Source organism: Labrus mixtus, chromosome 5 (assembly GCF_963584025.1).
Source record: "Labrus mixtus chromosome 5, fLabMix1.1, whole genome shotgun sequence".
Lineage (NCBI taxonomy): Eukaryota > Metazoa > Chordata > Actinopteri > Labriformes > Labridae > Labrus > Labrus mixtus.
In genome coordinates, this window is record NC_083616.1 from 29,744,372 (window position 1) to 29,771,027 (window position 26,656).

Sequence of the window (26,656 nt, forward strand, 5' to 3'; positions counted from 1 at the left end):
TATACAGCCCTTTCCATGCATAAAACTCCTGAAAACTTCTAGAAATGTTGAGTTTGAACTGCACCTGTGAATGCAAATTGCCACGTTTTCCTGCCAACCCCTTATATAAAATTCCCACAGGAAGTTACGGTGAGCTGAGGTGTGAAGGCAGAGATGATATCAACATGGTGAAAGATTTTGTGCACTTAATGTTTTAGAAACTTTCAGGAGTGCATGTGTGAAAAGAGCTTACGCTTATCGCACCTTTAATTCCAGTCTCCATGGTCTGAAACCGTCCCTTGTCTCATCCTCTAATGGCTCCAGCAGCGGTTCCCACACTCCCATTACCTCGTTATAATAATGAACCTAGAGGCAAAAACACATTAAATCCTCAGTAAACTACGCAGCAAAACGAGTTCTGACATAAACTAGTGTAAATAAACATTTAACATTATGAGAGACTTGAAAGAATGTGCAACATCTTCATATTTGAGTTGACCAAACATTTGTTTTAATTTCATTGTGTGATGTTAAAGATTAGGATAAGATTCTATGATTAATGTTTTGAAAGAAAAACTTGTGTGTGTGTGTGTTACCTCCAGGTTGAGCTCGCTGTGTAAATTAATGAGCGTTGACCAGTTTGTTACGTCTCCATGGAAGGAGGACTTGGCCAGAAGCATTGGGACCGTGCGGTGTCCCACTCCAGCCTCCAGAGTCAGACATATCGACTTGATGCTCACCTAGTGGAGACAGAGAGCCAATGCAATGACACACACTTTTTAATGCAACAAACTGGGAAATCTTGAACTAAATTCAATGTCCAGAATAAAATACTTGGAATACTGGAATACTCTGGAATAAAAATGAGGAAAGTTGAGAATTAAAATTGTGAGTGTATTTCTGAGTGTGAGCAGCCTGTAAGTATTTTAAGGTGAGTCATTGTGTCGTTGAATACCTGTAAAGACTCTCCCTGTGGTATCAGTGGGGCCAGTGATGCCGTGTCCTCATCTCCCTCCTCTTCTAGGAACCAGAGTTTGAGCTCCTTCCAGCCCCGTTTCTGCCACAAGTCCACAGGAACGGGACTTTCCAGCTCCTCAGGGGTCTCCGCTGTGGGCGTCAGTGCTGATTGGATGGTGATCACTGTGTTGATGATGATTGGAGACACCTGGGCAGAGAGGGATGTAAAGATGTTTCATACCAATTTACAGCAAAAAAGCGAGAAGGGACAGCTAAGGGTTTCATGATCAGCACTTCCTGTATCGTAAGACTGCTGAAGTCAGGTTGAATCGATTGAGGAAGGGTCCTTAGGGAAGAGTTACCTTCAGAGTGAGAGCATTGATGGAGACCTCCATGGCCTGAGGGGAGGTCGGGGTCTGTGTACTCTGGAAGAACACCTGACACGGCAGCAGCACCGTCGTCACATTGTTTTTCCGCTTCTCTCTCAAGAAGGGACAGGCCACCACCTACAATACAAATCAGAATTAAAAAAGACTTTACTAAGTGGGTTCATTCTTTAAATATGGAAGCCCTAAGCGGACATGCATCCATAAATTTGATTTACTCAGTTTCCCTGCGACGAGTCATTTAGACTTACTAATCTAAAAATATGTTGAAAATAAATGTTCTATGTAAAGGCCACATGTACGCTATCATTCTCCACAAATGGGAGAAGGACTGAGACTGACATGAACCTGAAGAAATCTCATTTGGTGCCGGGGTTCTGTCCCCAGAATCTCCTCCTACGATCTCCTGAACTATTGAGACAGTAAACCAAACTGAAAGCTAACTAAAAATAACATTGTAGTGTACCACCATTAATAACCTGTTAAAAATGTGAAAAAATATGTTGAAAAAACAAGTTAAGATCTCAAGAAAACAAAAGCAAAGTAATGTTTGGATGCATGTCCTCTGAGGGCTTCCGTATTTTAACACATAGGGTTTCCAGTGTTACATCATAAATCATATACAAACCTTGAGGTCCTTGATAGCAGCGGTCATCTGGGATCCCTCTGCATCACTTTTCATCACTAGTTCGCACTCTGTGGTCATCACCAGGGCCGGGGCGTCGGCACGCGTCAGGTCAGCCACAAACACAATCTCCGGGTTTCTCACCACAACGTTCATCTCTGTCTTTGACACCACGGTTGCAGCTGCTGCTGGAGCTGAAAGCAGAAGACAGTATCAGAGGTAAACATCAGTTCAGACCATGAAGACAGTAAGGTGCAAATGATGTCGTATTTATTCTGCATTTATTATAACAATCCTGCAGATGGTGTGAGTGTTAAAAAAACAACAACACAATAAACCACCAATGCAACCACCCAAACATGTTTTAAACGACCCCTCGGTTTGCAACCAAACGTCAAACCAACAGGTGCTGCAGCGATGGAAGCGGGTTAAGAGAAGTGGTTCAGATAGAAGTGATTGTGCCCGACCTAAAAAGCCTCTGTATGTTTCTAATAAGCTCCACGAGCAGAAACGTGCTCAAACTAGGATCAATGGTGACCTGTGTGAGCATCGACTCTAGAGAGGAGGGTGTACCCATTTTAAACGCTACGTGTTTAGAGCTACATTTGGCTCCTTCAAGTACAAAGGAGAGATGCCATATGCCTTTTCCTTGTACCTCTTTGATTCTGAGTTGTTCTTGAACACTAATTAACATTTTTACAGTTTGCTTTTATGACATACAATAGACTAACAAAAACACACAAAAGTCAAAAAAGTCTTCCATAACCTCTCTACTTACTAGCTATGTATTATTTAAAGATCTCTCTGCATCAAAAATCAATATAATAAAGAGTAATATTACCATATATATATTAATATTGGCAGCCACTTAATGATAGTTATACTGTTATTTTTCACTCACTTGACTCTTTAGATGCGATGGAGGTGCTAATGTTCTTTTTATCTCCTCCTCCTGAGCTGCTCTTGGGCTGCGGCACTTGAGCAAAACCCTGCTGGGTGGCCTTGAGGAAGATGTCTGCCACAGTGAGCAGGAACTCCATGCTGGCACACAGGTAAATATCCTGCACCACTGTGTCCAAGGTGGTGCCATCACGGCCCTGATGGTAGTTCACCTCCACCATCATGTGCTGCTCGGCACCGGGACGCATCGCGATCATCCTGGAGAAGACGGAGATGAACGGAGTTAAGGAAACACACAAGGTGGGATGTGGAGAAGAGGACGAGGTGGGAGTATAAATGTGTTAGACGTTTGGAAAAAATGTGCCCTGACAATGGCGGTTTCAATGTAGATTGTAGAGGGAGATGACTGACTAAATAAATAAACATTTTGTGTGCTTTCAGTACCTCGGAGTGACCATCTTGATCCTGGGTCTCTTATCATCGAGAAGACAGGCAGCCAGTCGCACTGACGCCTTCATGGAGCTGTCGGAGAACATGTGGACGGAGGTGGAGATGGTGCCCAGAGTGAACTCCGCCAACTTCAGCTGCTCATCGTGTGAATCCAACACCTGTAACTAAATTAAGAAGTTGAACACTGTGTTAGAAATGCTATAGTGAAAAGTAAGTCTTGTTTTCTATTTTTTGCACACACACTGTTTTTATGCATTACCACATTGCCATTGGGGCTGTACAAGACCAGCGTCATCGAGTCAAACTTGAAGTCCAATTTGAGCGTGCTCTTCAGCTTGCTGGTTTTCTGAGTCTCCACGACAGCCGCCGTCACTACCGTGTTACCTGCAGAGTTATCATCACATGCAAGATAAGCTTTAAGCTGTTTAATGTTTAAAGTTGATACACACATGAACACAATCAAACATAACCATATACTCCTTACTGCTGGCTGGTCCTGTGGTTCCAGAGCCCTGAGACTCTTTGTTAGACACAGAGTCAGAGGAGTGGTCCGTGGTGTGCACAGGAGGGAGCGCTGGAACAGCATCCGACTTCTCCGACAGGTTTTCACTCAGAGTCCTCAGGACCACCGTCATGTCGTCCTGGCTCAGGATCAGCTGTTGGGAACACAAAAATTACATAATCTATAAAAAAAACAAAAAAAAAACACTTCATGTCGAATTCCTTTTCATGCTACCATACAGCGTCACTTACACTCATTGGTTTAAGATGAGCAGTGATCTCTATGTCAGGTATGTCGTGGTACCAGTTGGATGATAAATTTCTCTGGATTTCCAGGTCCAGGCTGACGGGCTTCAACAGCTGAGTCTCTCCTTGAAAACCTTCATTTACATAAGTGGTCCTGAAAGCAGCAAACAACAAACAAAGTGAGGATGATTTTGGTAGCAGCAGGTTGACTATACCGGGTTGTTCCTAAAATGGGCTGCTGGTCTCTCACCTGTACATCTTGAGGTCTGTCAGCTTCACAGCCATTCGATCCACAACAGGAGGGATCGTCGTGTTGCTTTTACAAGGCTGCTTGGCAAATTGGTTCTTGACGGACAGCAAACCGAGGTCGGCTACGATGACGTTGGAGGAAGTGGAGGACTGGGGCAGGAAGATGACGGGCGCGTTAAAGTGGACATTTAGAGCGATCCGCGTGCTCCGCTCCGCCAGCTCCTTGACACCCGACGCGGCCTTTCCTGCGGCCTGGACCGTCACCTCGGTGAGGGCATCTTTAGCCTCCTGGAAGTTATTGATGAACGCCTGGAGGGCAGTAAGGACGACAACGTTAGAAAATAAGAGAGGTACTTAAATTAGTTTGGAAATGTGGCAAAGACGGTCAACACACACACACATTACTTTTATGTGATGTCGTCTTCTTAAAGTCTTTTCTTACTGGTTTTACTCTTTTTATCTTCTTTTACTTCTTACTGACCTTTTATTTATGCTCTTTATTTATGCTCTTATCTTAACTCCTCTTATGTTTTAACTTGATAATTTCTTATCTTAGTCTATTTATGTTTTATATTTACTTTTTATTTTGATTAATATTATATATATATATTTTTTTTTTACCTTTAATCACTTGTTTCTATTTCTTTTACTGCTTTTACCGTCTTATTGCTGTTATCTTTTGATTTGCTTTTAGCTCTTTTAGTTTCTTACATCTTTTTAAATCTTTAAATCTACTGGTTCCAAGCACTATACCTGTGTTTTTAAAAGGTGCTATATAAATAAAGTTATTATTATTATTATTATTATTATTATTAATAATACAGAGACATTTCTTTATTGTCCACAATGGGCAAATCTGCCGAGGTCAAAGAATCATACAGCTCAGTTCAACATACAACCCACTCGATGGACAGCTGTAAATAGAGATCAAGTAGAGCTTCACACACTTAATAAAAGTTAAAGTATTCTAAATTTGCACAATAAGCAAAACATAAAAAATAAACAAGTAATACAAGACTAAAACTAAAAGGCTAAATATAAGTAAAACGATTAAATACTGTGCCTCGGGCTGGATCAGCGGGGGTTAAGCTTGGCTGGTTGTTGTTTTGGTTGAATTACTAAATGACTTCCTCTAAATGATGACTTTACCTACATCATCCCTCACAGCTGAACTGAATGTAAAACAGGCTGACTCTCGCATCTTTAAGAGGAACAGGGAAATTGTGATTCTTACCAGAATGGAAGAGACGAACTTGTTGAGGAAGACGACCTGGATGCATCCCACAGTCAGCGTGACGAAGGTGTCGACTTTAGACATGTCCAGGTAGGCGTCCCCTTCTGTGGCGTCTGTATAGTTTACCATGCGGAAGGCAAACACTTCCTTATCTGCTATCGACACGGCCTACGAAACGAGTGAGAGACAGGATGAAAAAAAGAACATGAAATCAGGACCATCAGACAGCTTTTAGTTTCATTCTGTGCAACAACAAAAAAGCCAATTGGAACCTATTCCAAAAATCTTAATTTATACTGTAGACACAAAGTTTCAGTGACAGACACAGCATGTCCTTGTAACCATAGTAACTCACTGTGATCGGCCTGCATTCAAACAAGACATTAAAGAACCGCTGCCAACTTTGTATACTCTGATCATTATGTACGGAAATAAAAAAATGCCCTCATCTTGTATTTCAAGTTACATATCCTTGTGTTTTATTAGGAAGTAATAACCCAAGTGGTGACCTCTGTGACCTCACAACTGCCTTTGTAACTGAAACATACAAAAAACATGGCACTCATCAAAATGTCCTCAAACTTTTACCCCTTTAACACAACCTGAGTTGTTATCTGTCGGCTAATGGGTACTTGTTTAGTGACTTTGGAGTATGATCATAGCAGGTTAATGATCACAAAAAAGCAAGATGGCTCACCCCTGAACTTGGCAAATCAATAGGTTACGTCTGAGCTGAATACCAACTATCACCTATATGGACAACGAAAGTCATGTGGGTCAAGAATAAATCCTGAACAATCACATCCCCAATATATATATATATATATATATATATATATGTATACAGACTTAAAGGCTTTATATAAGATTTTTTGATCCAGCAGATGTCGCCCTTGTGCATCAGCATGAAACCAAAACAACTCGCGCTGCATTGTTGTGTTAGCATGCTAATGCTAGCGATCTTTATTATGCTCGTATCTTCACACTGCATGTAAATTTACCTGAAATGAGCGTGATCTAGAAACACAGTTAAGCAGTGAGTACAGTATGTTATTCTTCTTTTCTCTAGTCCCTCAATTAAACAACTTTTATACGCGAGGGGAGGAGTCAGCCGGCCGTCCTGGCGATGTAAACAAACTGAAGATAGGACTCTGAAAACTCTGAAAACATCACAGACAGTGGGACTCGGGTTTTACACCCATTGTAGACAGTCATGACTCACAGAGTTATTTTCAGAGGATATACTTGACTTCTATTATATTTAAGTGTGAAAAATCACAAAGAAAGACTTTAAGGAGGATGATTACTGATTATTACCAAACAAAAAGTTTAATAAGTGTATTGCTGAGATGAGCTTAGAGGTTTGACTTTTGCACATTTTACCTTCTTGTAAAAGGCATCTTTGTCACAGTCCAGGATCACAATGTTTTTCAGGTTGGCCAGAACCTCCATCTCCTTCTTCCTCATCAGAACCTCAGAAACCAGACCTGGATGGTTGAGAAGGTGAGACAGTCAATACACAAGAAGAACATTCAGTCAAGGCTGCATCAAAGAAAGGTTATCCAAAGAACAGGAAGAGGAAACAGGCAGGTTTGGGTGGAACTGGTGTTGACATGCAAAACTATTTATGACTCAATACAAGCACATGCACAGAAATATAATAAAGAGGGAATATATTTCTGGTTTTATGAATGAGGATATGTCACAAACATCTTCATACCTTCGATTCTAATCTCAGAGATCCTGGCTTTCTGTCCTCGGATGAAAACCTTCAGACAGCGGAGATCCGCTCTGACATGCAGATTCACCACGTCAGCAAACTTTTTACTTTTTGTACCTTTAGAATAAAAGATGCAGAGAGAAAAGATGAGTAACTAAAGACACATACTTAAAACATCCACAGATTAAAATGTGAATACATTTAAGAGGAAACATCGGGATAAATTACTCTTTTTCCTGGTGATAGCCGCTTCCCCCTTCTTCTCGCCCTCCTTCTCTGCCTCGCTCTCGTCCTCCTCGGGGATGGTGGGCAGCTCCTCCGTGCCTCCCTCTTTCTTTGTGGAGGGAGGGAGGAGGTTGGTGAGGAAGTTCATGGTGTTGAGAAGAGCCTCTGTATGGAGATGTACGTCCAGGGAGGAGAAGGTCACCTGATGGAGAATGTAAGGTTATAATATCAGTGCTTCTTTGCTTTTGTCTACATTTTTTTTACCCTTGGCTTGTTGTTATTGCTTTTTAAAATTGTTGATGATGACATCTTCATGAAAACACTTTGAATATTACAAATTATTTAAATACAGCATACATAGAAGCAGATACCCTATACCTTACAAGGGCTTTCACACTTGCAGAAATCTCTTGATATTTACAGGAAGAGCTGTATCTGTGAACGCAAACAACCGGATTGTTCCCCCGGAGTTTCTCCTGCCAGACCCGTAGTATTTTTTCTGCAGCAAGTCTGAGTGAGCTGATGTGAGAACGCAGCAGGATATTCTCCGGATAATTCACCTCGAGCCAATGGGAGTGGGGAGTGACGTTTCTATACTGTGACTGGAGTCAGCGTGCACGTAATTAAACGGCTGCATTATGTTTTCTGTTTGTCAGTATGTTGTCCTCTGCTCTTTTGTTGGTAGTCTAATTCCGTTGAACTAAACGTAGCATTGATATTGAGGCAAATATTCTGGTGCATATGTGAACAGCCAGGTCAGGAGAATATCGGGAGCAGTCCTCCTGAAATTATCTAGAAATGTTCATTTGCATGTGAAAACAGCTCATGAGTTAATTTCTCTCACCTTAATAAGCTGCTCTGTGTTGTTGTGTTGGGATCTGAACTCAGGTCCGTTCTTATCAGCCTAAAAAAAATAGAAACAATCTTTAATGCAGAACCCATTAAACACCATCTGGAAAACAATTGTGGCATGACTTAAAACAAATGGAGGTGTAAGAAGACTATTTTGATTCATCACACATACCTTTATATACTCCAGGGTAAGAAGGTCCACCTCTGTGTTATCCAGTGTGGTGATCAGCTGAACCTGCTTTTCTTCAGAATCTACACACAGGAAGAAAACTTTACATGAAAGAGCTGCCGCATAGATTCAACTGTTTTTCTATTCACCAACGCTCATTTGAAGTCCGTACTTGACAAATCTAAAACAAGATTTTGGTAAGTAAAAGTGGAGCGACACCGTCCTTAAATCATCTACTGACCCATGTATTCAGGGCACTTGAGGCAGATCTCTCGCAGGTAGGTGTTGGATGTCATGTCAAAGGTGCGCAGTTTCAGTTCAGTGCCAAGACCCTCTATGTCCAGGTGGAGCACCGTGACCTCCTGATCCTCAGACAGACGACACAACTGAACAGAAAACTGGACAAACAGAGGAGGACACAGAGGAGAGAAGTTAGAACCATCAAGACATGAACATAGAATTTAAAAAAGGGTGTCACAGACTTCTCTTTACCTCACTGATTTCAAAAGTCAAGATGAGGTCAGTCATGTTTTTCTTCACATCTTCCTTGATCAGACTTTTTCTTTTGTGCAAGTCTGCATAGCGCAGTGGCATGGGGTTATCTGCGAAGAAGGGTTTTTCACCAATGGGAGAGCTGGGAGCGTCATAGAACAAATCTTCTTCTGAGCCTGAGGGTTTTCAAAAAGAAAAAAAAAAACATACCATGAGCCCTCCTCTGTTAAACTACAGGCACAAATACACAGCCGTGCAATATGTTTGGATGACTGTTTCACACATGCACTCCTGAAAATGTCTAGAAAATTTCAGAACAGCCTTGCTCTCTCTTACACATGTCTCTCACAGCGGGAGATTTTTGATGGCGTAAAGAAGGAAGCTGCAAAAAACACTTTACATTGTGTACATATATCATACACTAGTCATACACTATGATCTATGATGACAGCCTTAGTACAAATGCGACGTGTCATTAGTGTGGCAACAAACATCCTGTTGAGCAGAAAAGTTCTGAACTGAATTGCACCACTTGCATCACAGAAATGTCATCACCCAATGCCCTCGCTTGGGGTAAATGTCCCCGAGTCTTTCATGCTGTGTTCACACATCCGCTCACCCTGGCTCACCCTGGCTTCTTGCTCAAATTTTACTCGTAGGAAAAAGTCTGGATGAAGTCAGGTGAAAACTTCTGCCATTTCCAACCTCATATCAAAATGTCCTAAAGTTTTCAGGAGATTTGTGCATGTGTGAAAAAGGGGATTTTGGGGGAGCAAAGCAGGATACTGGATGTGCAGTGTCTCTCACCCAATGAGGTGATGCTGATGGTCTCGCATGACTCGAACATGAGAGACGAGCGCTGGTCAGCCAGGTTCAGAGGTCTCCTGGGAGTGAGCTGAGGGGTGAACGACCTCGGCTGAGGAGGAAAGGAAATTAAATCAGGAACCAAACCAGCCAAGAAGTTTACTTATAACTCATGTAAACACAGAACTTGTGTGCTCTCTTTTGTGCTATGTTAAGCAGTGTTTCCCCCACCATTATATTCTGCAGGTTTATGTGCTCTGTCTGTGATTTCATGTCATTTTATGCATTTATGCTCTGTTAATTCACTGTGCAGCACTTTTGGAACAAATAAATTGGATTTGATAACTAACTCTGATTTACTTCTGCAGGTCTTACCTTGTAAGGAGCCGAGCTGTTGGCAGGTCTGCTCTCGGGCAGTGGGATACTGTCTACCAGCTCCAGAACACTCCGAAGTTTGACATCAGAAATACGAAGAGACAGCAGGGGGAGCTCTCCAGACATCTTATACCTGAAGATTCAAACACAAAGACACACATACACACAAATGGATAACCTTTCATTCACGTCCACTCAGCTTTTTTGATGCGTACAAAAGGGGAAATATAATAATATTCACGACGTAGAAGAAAAAAAAAACGACAAACTTACTTTGCCATGCGGGAGTCTTTGACGACCATCGCCCTGCTGAAAACGACCTTAAGATCCACCGGCTCTAAGATGTGGAGAGGTGAACGCTTCTGCTTACGGGCCATTTTCCAGTCACCATCTATCACAGAGAGAAAGTTTAACATTTATTTAACACCTCACACACACAAAAATGATCATTTTGTTGGAGTGATGGATGCATCTCGTTTTCTTTCTCCTTTTTTAGGGCATTACTTTGAGGCCTTCCCTGCCTTCAAAAGTGGATAGAGTCTGAAATCATGGATAAGGAGAGTGAGGATGACATGCAGGAAAGGAGCCATAGGTCGGATTACAACCCGGGTCGCCTGCTTTGAAGACTGCAGCCTTCTGAACATGAGGTGTGCTAATTACTCACTAGGCCACCTGCGCCCCATGCCTGATATCTTTTTGAACAATAATCGTCTTGAAGCTGTACACACCAAGTTACAGCGAACAATCATGAGAACAATCATCTTAACGGGATTTTCTTGATCCAGTAAATCTTTCTGAACGGTTACACTGTTTTTCATTAAAAGAAGTTTGAGCGTCCTGACTTCTCCAAGAGTAGTTTGAATCAGCTGAAACTCGTAAGTGACCTCTCTCTCGACTGGGTGCATGCTCTCGTGTGTGTGTGTGTGTGTGTGTGTGTACCTGGTTTGCTGTAAAGAAACTGCAGGCTGCATAGCTGGATATCAAAGCTGTCGTACGCTCTCGACATGATGTCTTCAATGTTGCAGGAGCCCACTGACAGCTGAGGCAGGTGCTTCTTGCTTTGACTGGACATCTGAAAAGAAAGACATTAAAATAACATTTAATGTATGGTATCGCTGTTTAAAACCTTCGATTCAGCCTTTGGAAAAGAAATCAAACGGCTAATTCACGTGACTTTTAGTTTTTTCAGAGCATCTTGTGTATCTTCAGAGAAACTAACACAGTCACTTGTTTGCACTTCCTGACCTGGAAATGACCGAGATCCAGCAGCATGATGTTCTGCGTGCCGTTGTAGAAGCCCGTCTGTGGAATGATGACATACGAGGCCATCAGGTTCACCTTCAGGTCCAGAACTTTCTGGGTTTCGATCACGTACATTAAACCTAAAGAGACAAAAAGACAAAATGCAATTAAAGTAACAGCCATAGCCAGAACACAAGATTCATCGTTTTGATCTATTACACAAATAATGATGATAAAAACAAATCTTCATTCATTTTAACACTTAAGAATTCTCTGTCTTAACAAATATATCATGGTGTATTTTTTGCAAGTACAGACATTGTTTTAAAAGAGGAGTTCACACATCCAACTCTCTCATGAAGTAGGTGTATAGGACTATCACATTGAAAAGAAAAAAAATCACACACACACTACTCTTGCTCTGCATCATCCCTCATCAAGGTTCAGAGGGAACGAAACGTTGTGATTTTTTCTGATAAATTGTTGATGCCTCCTAGCGAGATCTGGAGAAAATTACCAACCCTGCCTTTAAGAAAAATCATTTTAATAGCACTCTAGGAATAATTCAATAAAACATTACGTTAAACCTTGAAATGTTAGGCCTTAAATTGACTTAATGAAATAATATCAGAAGCCTATGAACTTGTTGAATGTATCCAAATGAGAAACAAGAGTCGAAATTGTAGGAAAGAAATCCCAGGAAACAATCAGTCTCGAAAACATAAACAGGAAAACAACAATCAAACGACCTCTGACATACAGACTCTGCATGAGCACGGGGAGAAACTAAATTAAACACATTTAAACAACGACGGAGAAATGTAAATATTTGCCCTTCAGAAAAGTTGCGACAAAGCTCCGCCTCCCCTCCTGATACTCAGTACAGGTCTGTTCATGCATGTACATGTTGGTGTAACTGACCTGTGGCTGTGCGGTCTCTGAACTGCTCCAGTTTCATGAGGGTGGCGTTGGTGAGCTCGTCCAGCTGCAGGTCGTCAGGCGGCATGAAGAATAGCGACATGCTGTTCACCGTTATCTACACAGACAAACAAACAGACAACACATTTAATATGCATCTGAATGTTTCATGCTCATACTTCAATCCTGATAAGACACCACTCACAGCATCATAGATGATTTCTAAAGGCTGTGATTCCACATGGAGCCGCTGGTTGGCGCTCTCGTCCAGCGGGTTGGTCTCAAACAGGATGCAGAGCAGCGGGGTGCCCGATCCTGTGGCTGCCTTACGGGACGACAGGAGTGTAGGTGCAGGTCGGTTACTGGCCAGGCCTGTGACTTCAAACAAACTGAGCTGAGCTGTGATTCTGAAGAAAAGGAGGAGAACGAACCAAATATTTAGAGGAACATTTTGAGTTGTTGCCCTACTGAAAAAATAAAAGTAGAACTTCAAGTTTGCTATTCTACATCAGGGTTGTCAAGATACCAGAATTTTAAACTTAGATATGATACAAGTTAAAATCACACGACATGGATATCAGTTTTGATACAACAGCAACAAAAACAAAAGCCCTAAGCACCAAATAATGGGTAAGTTCTTGTTAAAAACTGCAGGCAAATTCCTGCAAAATGTCTAAATTGCACAAATTCGCTTTACCAAAATGTTGCCAAGTATTTGTGAAATTTAGACTTTGCTCTTGGTAGCCTTTGGTTAAAACTATGACAAAAGATGTGTAGTTTTTTCTCGAGCTTCAGTACTTTTTGTTACTATTGATCATATATCATATATTGAAATAATAGACTGTATTGTTTTAAACCATGTGGTATCAAAAAGTATTGAAGTATCCAAACATTTTGTCTATCATAAAACCAAACGTCCACTGAAGGATTTTTTTTTTACGTTGGTTGTTTTTTTTTTTTTTTGCAAGAATTTTCAAATTACAAAATATTTAAGTGATAGATTCTCTTTACGTGTTAGTCAAAATGGGGCCCGGGTTTAGCTCAGTGGTTGAATCGAATGTTCAGGGTACAGAGGTTTAGGCTCTCTGATCGACGGCCCCAGGTTTGACTCTCACCCTCGTTTATTTTCTGCATGTCTTATCCCGTTTTTCTCGACTCTACCTACTGCCATTTCCTCTCAATACAGGTAATAAAAGCCCCGCAGAATCCCCCCTTTTTAACATAAACTTCTCATAACATAAAAGAAGTTTAGACATACTTGATAGCTTGTGCTCCGGGTCTCTGTGTGAGTGTGGACAGGAGCTCTTCCACAGTCAGCTTGATGATCTCGTTCTTGTCTTGCTTGTCTTTGATGGACACGGTCAGCCTCTCCATGTGGAAGTTCACCTTCATGTCTTCAAACTAAAAAAAAAAAACAGAATCAAAGTATCGCACATGAGATTTGCATTTTGATCTCTGTATGATTGTCTAAGCGGGATGAAGAACAAGCGTTTGTGTATTTTTAGGGGACAGGCGGGTGTCTGGGGGAGGTGACTCACATTTTTTGGCAGGTTGGGATTAGCAGCGGCGGCGTCGCTGTATCCGATGGCAGTGTAGAGTTTGGCTTTCTCAGCGGAGGTTAACAGCTCATCAAAACCTAACACATCGAGACAGAACAACAGGAAACACAGAATTTAAAAAAGAGGTGTAACAAGGACAAACATACAGGAGCAATATAACCAAATCCATCTGTCCATATCATTATTAAAAAAGCACAAGAAATTTAAAACCAAGACATCAACAAAGGGATACCATCACTACAGTTCACAGAGACATTTGCACCAGTGTTTCCAGGAACACGAGGAATACCTTGTGTCACTTAGACATTATGATGACATTTCCTAAATGTATACATAAAATGAAATGTGGAGACATTTTCAGTGTAGGAGCCATAATGTGTGTTTTACCTCGGTTGCATTTGGGGGGTGGCGGGAGCTAGACAAAGAGGGTGAGTGCTTTTGAAATATTTTCTGTTGACCGTCATCATCATTGTTATATAATCATCATCATCATCATCATCTTTGGTTTAGAAATACTTTTTCCCTATTTTGGTTTATTAAATCTACAAAGATATCTGGACTTTTTAATATTTTTACAACATGAACGAGTCACAGGTACAAACCCACTTAGTATCTCTGTGCTGCATTTTTCTATCTTAAGCTGCCACAATATTCAGTATCAAACATTTCACTTGCTGTTAGTATGAATTTTCATGAATTATTCATCTTGGTAATTTTGTGGATATATCTTTTAATTTTATCAACCATGGGTGTTATGGTGATTCTTTTTTTACTGTAGGTCTGTGTAGCTGTAATAGACATCTCATAGCAGAGGAGCTATATTTGGATTGGAGCCAAGTGTAAGAAAATGTGATTCTCTGAGGTTGAAGAAGTGTAAATGTCGGACATTATTATCATGTTACTTCAGCATCTTTTGCACTACTCACCCATCGCTCTGTTTCTTATTTAGTCTTGTACATATTAGTCTTTGTTTATTGTGTTTATTGTTGATATTTAATGTTATGCTTGTACATAAGAGAGCACAGTTCACCGAAGTTAAATTCCTTGTGTGTGTAAGCATACCTGGCCAATAAATCTGATTCTAATTCATTTACATTTACAATGGCCTATTAGACGTGTATCCAAATGGAAAGGAATTTGTAGGCTGTACCTTCCAGAAAAAAATAAGGAAGACTGTTAACATGACCCACAGTCTGTTTAACGATTTCACCGTTGAATATTTACATCACCTAACACCTGCACTCGTCCATCTTGTTAATTTGAGGAATATTCTGAATGCATCTGTAACTTTTAATTTTAGCTTTACTGTCATAGCACCACAAGTGAGCAGTCTACAGCAGAGTGCAGTAAACTCTGTTTTAACATTGTCCGTGCATATTTGAGATTTGGGGACCAGCATATTAGCTTGAGCGTGCAGTTTGTAGTGTTTGCTACACGTGTGTTTTATCCTTTATGTGGTGTTGCAGTTTAAAAATGTTTTACATCCTACCTCCAGTCTTGACTTCTTTTCTTTCCTCTTCTGGCTCTGCTCCCCAATTCCACATCCAGCTTACCCAACCCTGGGACTGCTCCTCCTCCATCTTTAACCCCGGACGGTAGATACACAAGCCTGCTTTACTCGCCTGTGTAAGAAAAGACGGAGAAAAAAACAAACAGTGAAGAGATCCAACGTTTTTACTACTTCAACAAATGAGAAATAATTTATCTTGATGCTGACACTTATTAAAACAATGAAACTAAATCAAATGAAAATGACTGAATCTGTCGGCAGTTTCCTTCGATGATTCTGTCAATCTGAGTATTTAGGTGGCTACAAAATGTTTGTGTCCTTTCAGGAACAGAAAACTTAAAGATGTAATATGTAGAATTTTTACATTCAAATATCTTAATTAATTAAAAATTGACTAAACCTATGTGTTATATATTTTTTTGTTGAGTACTTACACTACCTCAAATATTTCCAACACATGTCAAAACTAGAGAAATACTTAATGTTATAGTTCCAACGGGACGTGTCTTGTTGTGGTAGCTTCCATGATGAGCCGCCATTACAGTCAAAGACTGCTACATAAGGAGGCGGGAGCTGCTACTGAAAGCTGTCGCACTGTTGCTGTTTGTGCTGATGTGATAAAAAACGTCATGTAAATTATACTTGGAAACATCGTCTGTAAACATGATGTCTTTTTCAGGTCCGTTCGTCTTTACTACGGTCAACGTGGAGTTCGTTTTCACTGAACGTGGTGGGGGGGCAGCAGAGAGAACACCCACCACGACGTCATGTTTTTGTTATTGTTTTGATTGAGAGCCCCCTGGTGGCAGAAATTACATACTGTGCCTTTAAGAGGCATATATTCTCCACTTCAAGGAATCTAGCCCAAAAGAATGCTTTGCTCGTCCCCCGATATCAACTAGCGAGAGAAATATTATGTTGAGAAAAAAACAATCTATGGCAAATTGCTGATTACGAACGTGTTTTTTTGTGAAGTAAAAGGAACTCCAGTGAAGTAAGACACCACATGGAGCTATTTTGTAACACCTCAGCCAAAACCACAACCACTTGATGCAGCCGCTGCTAACTGCTACAACTGTCTGTTATGTTCTGCTAACTCTCTATGTGGTAAGTCAAGCAGGCAGAAACAGAGCTGTGCTTCAATTCTACTTTCTATTATCTTTGTTTGTTATTTCCTTTAAAAAAAAAAAACTAGTATTAATCTGTTTTTTTTTCATGCTTTAAAGGGTAAACAATTGGAAATATAAGAATTAAACTAAATGTATGCATTAGCTACAGTACAGCGAGGAACATTTCTAACAGGCATGAGCCCCCTCCTCTGTACTGTCAGTTCCAGCTCCTTCCTTCTGGATGAAGACTTTCAGTTTCCAAAGAGCAGAACGAAGTGCTACAGGAAGAGCTTTGTCCCAGAAGCCGTTATAGAGCGGAACAAGTCGTAGTGTGTGTGTATCTATCATGTTTTTCCTATTTGCTGCTTGATGTGGTCGCTGTAATTTCATGAAGGGCTGGGAAGCTGTTGTCATGCTTCTTAGTGGTCCATTATTCATTTATTGTTTATTTCTGGTGTTCTCAGCTCTGTAGCTTTTACAGATCAACTTGTTTTATGAATTGTACGATTGGAACCTGCGCACTTTATGCATCTTGTACCGCGTGCACTTTGTGTGTTTTATGTATTATCTGTGTTTTATTAAGTGACTCTCCCTGCAATGAAATTACAAATAAAGTAACCTGAACCTGAGTTACATTTAGGAGTGTAAGCACAGAAAGAAAAGGCGACACAGTATGTTAGACAGTGAGCTTACCTCCACCTCAGCCTGCTGTCTGGCTAACGTGATGTTAAAAATATCCAAGGTCTTCTCAGGCCCCTGTGAATAATCACGAGAAAAATTGATTAGAGCTTTCAGCAGCTTCTTCAAGCAAGGCTGCATTACTTACCAAATGTCCATTATGATTCACGTCAGGGAAAGATGATGCTCAGAGAGCGGAAGACCGACAGAGGAAAAGACCTTTTGATTTAAGGGTCGTGTTTCTCTGAGATACATTATCAATCTCAAATGCACTTCAATCAATCCTTGGATAGCGGATAAGTAGGTTGGTGATTATGGCTAGAGCAGGCGGTAAATTCTTCTCACTGCAAGGATATTGAAAAAGTAATGTCTTTGCAAATAACTACTGGAGTATTATATTACAAATATTTTATAGGGCATGAATCACATTGCTGTAGTCGATTAGGTTTTTGACAGAACGCAATCAAGCAGAAACTGCAGACCTGAACTTGCATAAGTATGAACTGTCTGGATGTATGTGCAAGGAATACATTTAGCTGTGTCACATTTAGCTACAAAAGGTACAAAATACCCACAAAATGTCTTACAATAATGGCATCATAAAAGCATCATACTGTATTCGAGTAAAAGATGTTGTATAAAGGGACATTATCCTAAAAAATTATATTTTTAGAACTTGAAGGACAAATGCAGAAGTGCAGATAAAAGTGGTTTAACAAGTTGTCTTGTTTCGTTCAGGCCTGTCTCACCTCTAGCGCCTTGAGCAGCTCCTCGCTGGGTTTCTTGCTGGTGATTTTGGTCTTGTAGAGCTCTTTGTAGCGTTTCACCATCTGCCGGTGGCAGCGAATCTGCTCCCATGACCACATGTGGAGACGAGGCTTCACGTCCACTTCCAGGGTGCCTGTGATTATGTACTTCCACCTGCATGGTGGAACGATAAACAGGAGACACATGCACATGTCAGCATTTTAACCTTCAATATGTAAAACCAACAAACAAAAAGGAGGGTAAGAAGTCACAAGGAATATCATCACATGGCATTCAAAGACCAATAAGTGTGTTTTCTGACCATATATGGGCATTGGTGTGAACTTGGACCGCGGGTCTGTACTTCCTGTACGGCAGGTTGCGTGACATCATGTCCACTGAGCCCAGCAGCTCCAAGATGCTAATGTACTGGAAAGAGAGGAAGCCAGCAATTACTCAGAGACACAGAGGACTGAATCTAATCTTCTATCCCCCTCTCCCAGAAGAAGAGTTTCAAAGACACAGTTTTACACACAAACAGAACACCAACCTGGACTCTGTTCAGTTCAATGGCCACCTCACTCAGATTGACCATGAGGTCCACTTTAGGAGAGGAGAAGTCCACATCTGAGCGGGGATTCATCCGCAGTTTAGCGTCGGCTGAGATTGGACGGAAAACTGTGGACCCGCAACAAGGAAGAGATTATTTTAAGCAAATTTTTAATCATTGCATTTTTATTTTTTAATACGCATTGATGGCTGAACATGGCTTTGTTTTCATGGGTAAAAATTGACGAGTATTTTTGTTGAATATAAAATACTAAATGAGGCAACACCTGTGAGATAGTTCAGGCAGAAAACTTGAGCTGCACAGATTTTACACTGACGCACGTCATTCTCACAATCTCCAATCATCACATCCTCCCAATTGAGTGGTCTATTTGAGCTGCAAGATTTGCGGTCTCTCCCACTGTTCCGTCAATACCTTACCCTCTTGCACCATTGCTGCACTTAAATCCCTCCACCCCCCCAGCATTCACCTGCAGGCTCCGACTGGGGTTTAAGTTATTTCATCACCACTCCTAAATTACTGCGTTTAAAATAAATCTATGGAGGAGTGAGGAGGCGCCAAACTCAAACTCAAACTTTGTTCAGCTGCTGCAAAAAATGTTTAAAACATGCAAACGTGAGTCGTCTGAGCTTTTGCCTCAAACTGAAAATCAAAACAAAATCTGTTGTATGTGTTGAACATCTGATCTGATGTGTTTGTGTTCAAGATTTCAGCTGTGTTTTTTTCATGCACTACATTGTCAGAGCAAAACATTTCACACCAAGTCCTAATTCACACTCTGAAAGAGCAAAATGCTTATTATCGTACAACATATTACATAAGAGTATTAAAATATGACACGGAGACACTCACTGAAGTCATGGCCGACAGAGAGAGAGCTGTTGGTTTCCATGCTGCTCTGAAGACATCGCTGTGGAATAATAAAGGGAGAGTTACAGCGATTAGTTCCTATTAATAAAGAATATATTTAATCCATCAGACTATTATAAAACCACATTTACAAACATTACACCAGCACGGCTTTGTGGTTGAAATTAATGGCTATAAAGTTCTGCAGGGATCTTGAAAGCAATATTTAAAAGGAAATAACAGCAAACGGCCCACAGGGATTGATCAATACAGTGACTCTAAATTTGAAACTGGTCCAAGATGTGCTCACAATAATGGTGTTGTGTTTTCAACGTCTAAAAAAAGGTAGAGTAAGGCATAGGCAAATCCAGTCTCGTGGGAACAAAGTTTAGCACGGTAACATGAGAGTGACTCACCAAAGCCTCGTCCGCACTGTGATTAGAGAAGAGAGTCGAGTTGACATTCCAGTAGGCAAACAAGTCGTCGAGCTGAACCAACTGAGAAGAAGGAAAACACAGAGCAATTAAGTGTGTGGTGTTCTGACAGAGATACAAACAAAGCAGAGCTGAACTGACAGTGAGAAAAACATGTATGAAGTTTGGATTTGGGCAAAACACTGGGTATCAAATTAGCTCAAAAAAACAAGTTGTTTTTGAATTAGGTGTATTTTTTGGGCCTTTTGCCTTTATTGGACATGACAGCTGAAGAGAGACAGGAAATGTTGGGAGGAGAGAGAGAGGGGATGTCATGCAGCAAAGAGCCGAGGGCGGATTCTAACAAGGATTATAGCCTCTGTACTTGGGGCACGTGACATAAACACTTGGCTATTTGCGCTCCCAAGTAAGTTTTTTAAAAGTGAGACAAACCAGATTTATGTGCATGTATCTCTCTCTATATATATATACACATTCTTATTATTATGATTATTATTATTTATTTATTCCCTGTTTTCTTCTTCTTTTCCTCCCTCTTTTTATGATGGCCACATTAACACCAAACATTTTATTTTATTATTTTTATATATATAAATATATGTAAAATGTTCCTCTTTCCATTAATGTTGACACATATATATCTTTTTTTTCTTTTTCTCTCAATTATCTTCAATTTTGTTTCTGTTTATTTCTCTTGCTACTTCCCACTCAGCCACTCACTTTAATGCATCACACTGCCACACACACATTCACACTTTTCTTATACACTACTTCAACTTACTACTTGACTTTTATTATATCTACTTTAATTGTATTTGTCTTTGCTAATGTTTTGCATATTTTGATTTTGTTTTGTTTATTTCTGTTTTTGTTTATTTGCCGTTGCTTTAATTGTTATGTCTATGTGCACATTTTTGTTTTGTACTTGTTCACCTTACCTTACCTTCAAAAAAAAGTGAGACAAACTTGCACATTACACCAGGGGACAAAGTACTCAAATGTAAAACATGCAATACCACACACAGGACACGTTTGAAATTTCTTCTAAATATAATTTGTTAAAGGTCATAAATTGGTGAAATTTCTTACCTTAAAGAAAAGCCGGGAATTTTCATCCAGCAGACTGGGATTCCAGTTCTTATCCGCTGTCTACGCGAGCAAACAAGCAGTGATACATTTAATGTTTTTGTTTCAGATAAGACCGCAAACACCTTGAGACTGAATGTAATTCAGGATTTAGTAGACCAAAGGGACTTCACGATGCATTACCTGAAGGCTGAGGTTTTTAAGGGACACTCCAAAGGACAAAGGACAGTTTGGATTAGTGACCTGTGGAAAGCACATGACAGTAATAAGATCTAAGGTCACGGGAGGCTGGTTTAAAAGCTTACTTTACATTTGATTTGAGTTTGATTTACTCTGAACACATTTCATGATAGTAAGTAACCCAGCTTGAGTACTCACATCGTCTTCATAGCGTACGTGGATGTTACAGATTTTGACCTGCAGGTTTTTGATGACCTGAGTGACGAGCTTCTCTACAAAGGTGTCCTGTTTCTCCAGGCCGGGGTTTTCTGTCAAACACAAACGAATACCATGAATACAAGTCCTGCAGGCAGCTCTCCTTGAGAATAGCTTGTTTCCTGAAGTTCACTTTAGACATATACTGTACTTTCACAGTTAGTGGTTGACTTGCTGCTGTTGACTTGTTTTAATGTATTAAACTCTTTTATTTATTTTTTTCCGTCCATGATTTATTTTGGGCTTTTTAAACTTTTTTTAAGATTTATTTTTGGGCTTTTTGTGCCTTAAATTGAGAGACAGGACAGTGGATAGAGTTGGAAGTCAGGGTGAGAGAGAGTAGGGCAAGACATGCGGGAAAGGAGCCACAGGTGGGATTCGAACCTGGGCTGCCCGCTTGGAGGACCAAGGCCTCCATACATGGGACGCGCGCCAACAGCACCCTTATTTTGGGCTTTTATGTCTTTATTTGAAAGACAGAACCAAGGATAGAGACGGTAATCTGGAACAGAGAAGTGGGGAATTACATGCGGGAAAGGAGCCACAGGCCATCCGCTTTGAGGACGACAGCCCATGTACAGGGGGCGTGCAAACTAAGCGCGAGTCCACTGGCGCCCCTCTTGCTTGCTTTTAATACATAACATCATCTGAATGTGAAACTGAATCCTCGTTTAGTTTTTAGATAAATGTTTTTTTTACCAGCATGTACAGTATTTATGTTGACTGTTATTGAATTTAAATGTCCTTAGATAAACATGCATCACTTGTTTTCACTCTGAATCAACAGTTCATAACTGTCAATGGTTGAAAATGGTTTAATGAAAATGAAACTAAATTACATATAAAAATTTATGTCAACAAATCTCTTTCATTTTTTGTGACTGAAACAGACAATGTGCTTACTTTTTAAGTTTTTTATTCACATACTTTATTAACCCCTTGTGTTATTTTAGAGACATGCTTCTCACACACATAGGCCCGAATTACACACCTGCATAAACAGGACCTGTGGCCATGCATTAGTGGAGAGATGTCAGAGTGGGGCTGCTAACACCAGAGCTGTTGGGAGTTCAGCGCCTTTCTCAAGGGCACCTCAGCAGTACTCGGGAAGTGACCTGGCACCTCTCCAGCTAAAAGACCAACTTCCATATTTTGCTCTACATCAGTACTTGAACCGGTGACCCTCTGGTTCCCAACCTAAGTCTCTACAGACTGAGCGCCCTTCAGGGACTGTTGTTAAAATCCCCTTCAGCACTACTTGAAAAGACTAATTTGAATATGTTCTCTGAAAATTTAAATGATTTGACAATTTTTTTTTTAGCTGTATTCTAGCACCTAACACAGCATTCGGCACGGCACATACTGGATTATTTAATTCTCAAATTCTAGCATGAAAAAGAGCCAATCTGACAAAGTATAGTGACACATCCAGTTCAGAGTAACAGCACAATAAGCATGCTGGCAACAAGCACACACATCAGCAGTGAAAGACCACAGTAAAGTGTGAAAAACTTCTGCTCCACCACAGGAACTCACAACTACACAAACCATGACCACACGGCGTCAAATCTCTGCTTTTGCTTTTTTCTTTTTCACACATTTCATGCATGTGTTGTCATTTTTGCTACTACTGTTCTTGTTACCAACCCGACAGTAACAGTGCTTGTTTCTGCTCAGTACTAAAAGTTAAAGGTAAGTCAAATGTCTGACTTTGTCCAGTCGCACACAGGTAACATTTGCTAACACGTTTACACACAAACACATAAGCACGTTACAATCAGGAGGTCTAACCTTGCTCAGCAGCCTTCAGCTTCGTCTCCTCTATTCGCTGTAGTTCCCTCTGACGAGCCTCCTGTAGCTGCTTTTCCTCTTTTTCTGCATCATACTTTATACCTGGAAGAAATACACAAACAATGTTTACTTACATGCACATCTTTGAGAACAATAAAAGACACAGACAGGTATGCTTGAGTTTCCTGTTTGTCTTGACACTTTAGGGTCATGAATATTTGAGCGACCTCCTCTGTCTGAGTGTGTGCTACACCATGTTGTGTCTGCAAATCATGAGGGTTATTCAATAGACTGAACTCGACACATCTAAAATATCTTAACACTTATATTTTCATTACAATACATGTCTTTAAAAAGATGCTAGATGTAAAATGGGATTAATAAACCGACATTGAAATGCAATAAGTTAGTTAAAAAAAGAAAAATCAGCAGCACATGACTCATCTTGAATGTATTTAACCGTCTAAAGATGTTGGTCTTACTTGCTGTGGGTACTATAAGCAGAAAGACACCGTCCAGTGTCGCCTCCACTGACTGGGTGTAAAGGTTCTTCCAAGGAATCTTAAGCTCCAGCCGTCCTGTTAACAAAAACACTGAGTTAAGAAAACCTTCACTTGTCCCATGGTAAAGGTGACAGATGAGAGGGGGAAAAAAACTCACCTATATGACCGGCTCTGACTTTAAAAGGAATGTCAAGTTGACTCTGCAATGAAAAAGGAGTTCATTCAATGTAACAAAAAAATGTGTCCCGCAGTGAGACAATATTTATTCATGCAACTTACCAAGGCATTCTCCTTAATTTCAAGATTTCTAAGAACAGCATCACCTGAGAGGGAAGCAAAGGTTGTTTACTGAATGTTACTATACCCCTCTCACCATCTTAAACTTTATATGTTGCAGAAACGTTTTTGTAAGATTGGCAACTTTCTCCAAAGCAACAGAAACATCTGCACCCCCCCCCCCCCCCTTCAAAAAACTAAACATTCTTTCAGTTTATGATATCAATATACATCAGATATGTGTGTTCATATATAAATGTATGTTCGTACCTTTTTCTTTACCATCATCATTTCAGCATTTTTTTTTAAACGGAATTCCCAGATTCATTCATATTCTACCAGACAGATTGATCATCTTCATCTTTCCTTTTTAGAAAACCAAACACGGTCAGTTTTCAGATATCGTGGGGTACAAATATGGAACTCCAAAAGACACGTTGTTAACGGCTCTTCATCTACAGAGATTTTTAAAAGGAAACTGTCTTCACATTTAATCCATGAGGTCAAACTTATGCATACATAAAATATATTTATTTTCTTTTTTCTTTTTTTTTCCATCAACTCACTCATTTCACTCCATTTTTAATTATAGCGGCTTTTGAAGATGAAGCCGCTGAGAGGCTGAGGTTGGGTCTAATATATTTGTCCGACGCGCTTTCAAAAGAATACTGTGATACGTAAAAATAAGTTTGACTTTTTTATTAACGTAAAAAAGATAATCAACTTAACTTATAATAACGTGCATTAACTCATAATCACAGTGAACCAGAAACAATAGCGGTCAACAAATAATACGGCAACCCAGCTCGCCCCCTCTCCTCCACTGAGAACAAAAAGGTGAACAGGTGAGTTAAATCAACACATCTCCGCCCGTAACCATGTGACCCGACATCCCCCCCACTCAACACAATCCTAATAAATGATATAATAATCAATAACCCAAAACACCAATATATAACAGGCTAAATAAATACCACAAAGACAATTATATCAATCCACGGCTCCAACATTAATAGATTAATGTCTGTTTCATTTAGCTGATAGAGGGTTAATATCGAGATTTTTAAACGCAGTCTTAAAACTCATTTATTCAGTCTGGCTTTTATATAAATTCAAATCTTAACATTACTGTATTATCTTTTTATCCTACTACAATTTTAAATATTTTGCTCTTATATATTTATTTTAATATCTTGTTGCTTTTATGTGTCGTATTTTATCGTATTTTATTTTTATACATATATTTTCTTTTTAATTCTTATTGGTGTGCATTAGTCTCTCAATGATTTTATAAACTACTTTTTGTCAGTAACTTTTCTGCACTCTTGTAAAGCACTTTGAACTGCAATTTAATTTGTCTGAAAGGTGCTGTATAAATAAAGTTTGATTGATTGATTAACATTCTCAGTCTTTCTATTGTATACGTGTCTAAGTGTGTGTGTATGAATACGTGTATAGGTTACTGTACAGGTGTTTATATTTAATTGTGTAATTGGATTTGTTTAGTTGATTTATTTGTCTCTTAAGAGGTGAGGTCCCTTCCTCACACACCTTTTATGTTTTTGTTAATCCTATTTTGATGTATTCTTATATGTGTGCTAATAAATAAATACAATAAAATAATAATACAATAAGGTTTTATGGTGCGACACTTATCTTAATAACATGTAATTAAACACTCAGTGGAGTTAAAGGTGTTATTGTCCTGACAGGTTTGGAGTTGTAACAAGTTGGCACACATCAAGCTGTGACCCTAAAACATCTCCTCTAATCCTATCATCTATCCAAACAGTGTACAAAGCTGTTCCCTTCAGACTTTCCTCATAAGCTTGTAGAAAGGTTTCATAATGACACAAACTGGTGAGTCATAAAATGAGTTTATGACAAGGTGTGACCACGAACTCCCATGAGCCTCACAGTAAGAAGAAAAAGGGGGTTTGTTAACTATAAAGAGAATAAATAGTCATACATGAATAATGCTTTATGTAAACTAACACCCGGCTGCACAAACGTGCTCACATTTGACATTGTTGAATAATTTAACAGACGCAAACAGCTGAGGGAGCCTGACACACACACGGCTGGTGGCTAACGTCTATTAGCATCGGCTAGCTGGCATTTTGAGACGAGCGAGTCCCACTAAACGACAGTCAACAAGTTCAGTTACCTCCCCAGATGCCGAGTTTCAGCTGCGAGCTGTCGAGGTTGACAACGTAGTCCCCTAAAAAGCGGTTGAGGACGTCAACCACCAAGCTTTCGAAGACCATTTTGACGCGACTCTCATCTACCTGTCACCATGTTTACATCCTTCAGGACTCGCTCGCCTCAACGTTTACGGCGGGCGGTGCTGTGACGTCATGACGTACCGCCAATTAAAATCAGCGCAACTCAATTCAATTCAAAAAACTTTATTTGTCCCCGGGTGGGGGCACACAGAGCAGTAAATTGACAACAGTGTAAGTAGACGAAACATTTTAAACCTAAAATATAAAGTGTCAATTTAAATACAACTTAAAGCTTAAACTTAAAAATACAAAATATAAAGAAGTAGATATAAGTGGACAGTGATCGGACTAACAGATGTAAACAGAACTATGTGCAGTAAATGAGAAATAAATATATATATACAGAGCTATGTGCAAGTGTGCTAAATACTAGATACTAAATGATAAGTTAATAAGGTGCATGGTGAATAATGGAACAACAGAACTAATATAAACAATATAACTGTAAAGGTAAAAATGAGATAAATAAAGTGACCGTAGTGCAATGATGGATAAGAAA

General features: G+C 39.9%; 1 protein-coding gene across 3 annotated transcripts in view; it reads right to left on the reverse strand.

The window, feature by feature from the left end:
• vps13a (vacuolar protein sorting 13 homolog A) overlaps positions 1-26,178 on the reverse strand; it is a 47,452-nt gene extending 21,274 nt beyond the window's left edge. For 2 of the 3 annotated variants that reach the window (XM_061038904.1, XM_061038903.1), the window contains exons 1-43: positions 26,040-26,175; positions 23,876-23,919; positions 23,754-23,796; positions 23,576-23,671; positions 23,094-23,195; positions 21,246-21,355; positions 21,051-21,110; positions 20,871-20,930; positions 19,764-19,844; positions 19,351-19,408; positions 18,478-18,605; positions 18,250-18,356; positions 17,930-18,101; positions 17,196-17,258; positions 15,373-15,505; positions 13,863-13,960; positions 13,583-13,725; positions 12,530-12,731; positions 12,328-12,442; positions 11,410-11,546; positions 11,104-11,236; positions 10,438-10,555; positions 10,165-10,297; positions 9,793-9,901; positions 8,986-9,161; positions 8,735-8,891; positions 8,497-8,576; positions 8,317-8,376; positions 7,476-7,674; positions 7,248-7,364; positions 6,911-7,014; positions 5,528-5,695; positions 4,295-4,602; positions 4,051-4,198; positions 3,782-3,953; positions 3,557-3,681; positions 3,292-3,461; positions 2,849-3,105; positions 1,951-2,141; positions 1,299-1,442; positions 935-1,144; positions 576-719; positions 244-345 (exon numbers count right to left, since the gene is read on the reverse strand). In XM_061038904.1, the coding sequence (XP_060894887.1) occupies positions 244-345; positions 576-719; positions 935-1,144; positions 1,299-1,442; positions 1,951-2,141; positions 2,849-3,105; positions 3,292-3,461; positions 3,557-3,681; positions 3,782-3,953; positions 4,051-4,198; positions 4,295-4,602; positions 5,528-5,695; positions 6,911-7,014; positions 7,248-7,364; positions 7,476-7,674; positions 8,317-8,376; positions 8,497-8,576; positions 8,735-8,891; positions 8,986-9,161; positions 9,793-9,901; positions 10,165-10,297; positions 10,438-10,555; positions 11,104-11,236; positions 11,410-11,546; positions 12,328-12,442; positions 12,530-12,731; positions 13,583-13,725; positions 13,863-13,960; positions 15,373-15,505; positions 17,196-17,258; positions 17,930-18,101; positions 18,250-18,356; positions 18,478-18,605; positions 19,351-19,408; positions 19,764-19,844; positions 20,871-20,930; positions 21,051-21,110; positions 21,246-21,355; positions 23,094-23,195; positions 23,576-23,671; positions 23,754-23,796; positions 23,876-23,919; positions 26,040-26,139 (5,577 nt within the window). In that variant the 5' untranslated portion in view covers positions 26,140-26,175. Of the gene's footprint in view, positions 1-243; positions 346-575; positions 720-934; positions 1,145-1,298; positions 1,443-1,950; positions 2,142-2,848; positions 3,106-3,291; positions 3,462-3,556; positions 3,682-3,781; positions 3,954-4,050; positions 4,199-4,294; positions 4,603-5,527; positions 5,696-6,910; positions 7,015-7,247; positions 7,365-7,475; positions 7,675-8,316; positions 8,377-8,496; positions 8,577-8,734; positions 8,892-8,985; positions 9,162-9,792; positions 9,902-10,164; positions 10,298-10,437; positions 10,556-11,103; positions 11,237-11,409; positions 11,547-12,327; positions 12,443-12,529; positions 12,732-13,582; positions 13,726-13,862; positions 13,961-15,372; positions 15,506-17,195; positions 17,259-17,929; positions 18,102-18,249; positions 18,357-18,477; positions 18,606-19,350; positions 19,409-19,763; positions 19,845-20,870; positions 20,931-21,050; positions 21,111-21,245; positions 21,356-23,093; positions 23,196-23,575; positions 23,672-23,753; positions 23,797-23,875; positions 23,920-26,039 lie in introns of all 3 variants that reach the window. The other variant, XM_061038905.1, reaches the window with a different exon arrangement.
• Positions 26,179-26,656: the final 478 nt, after the last annotated feature.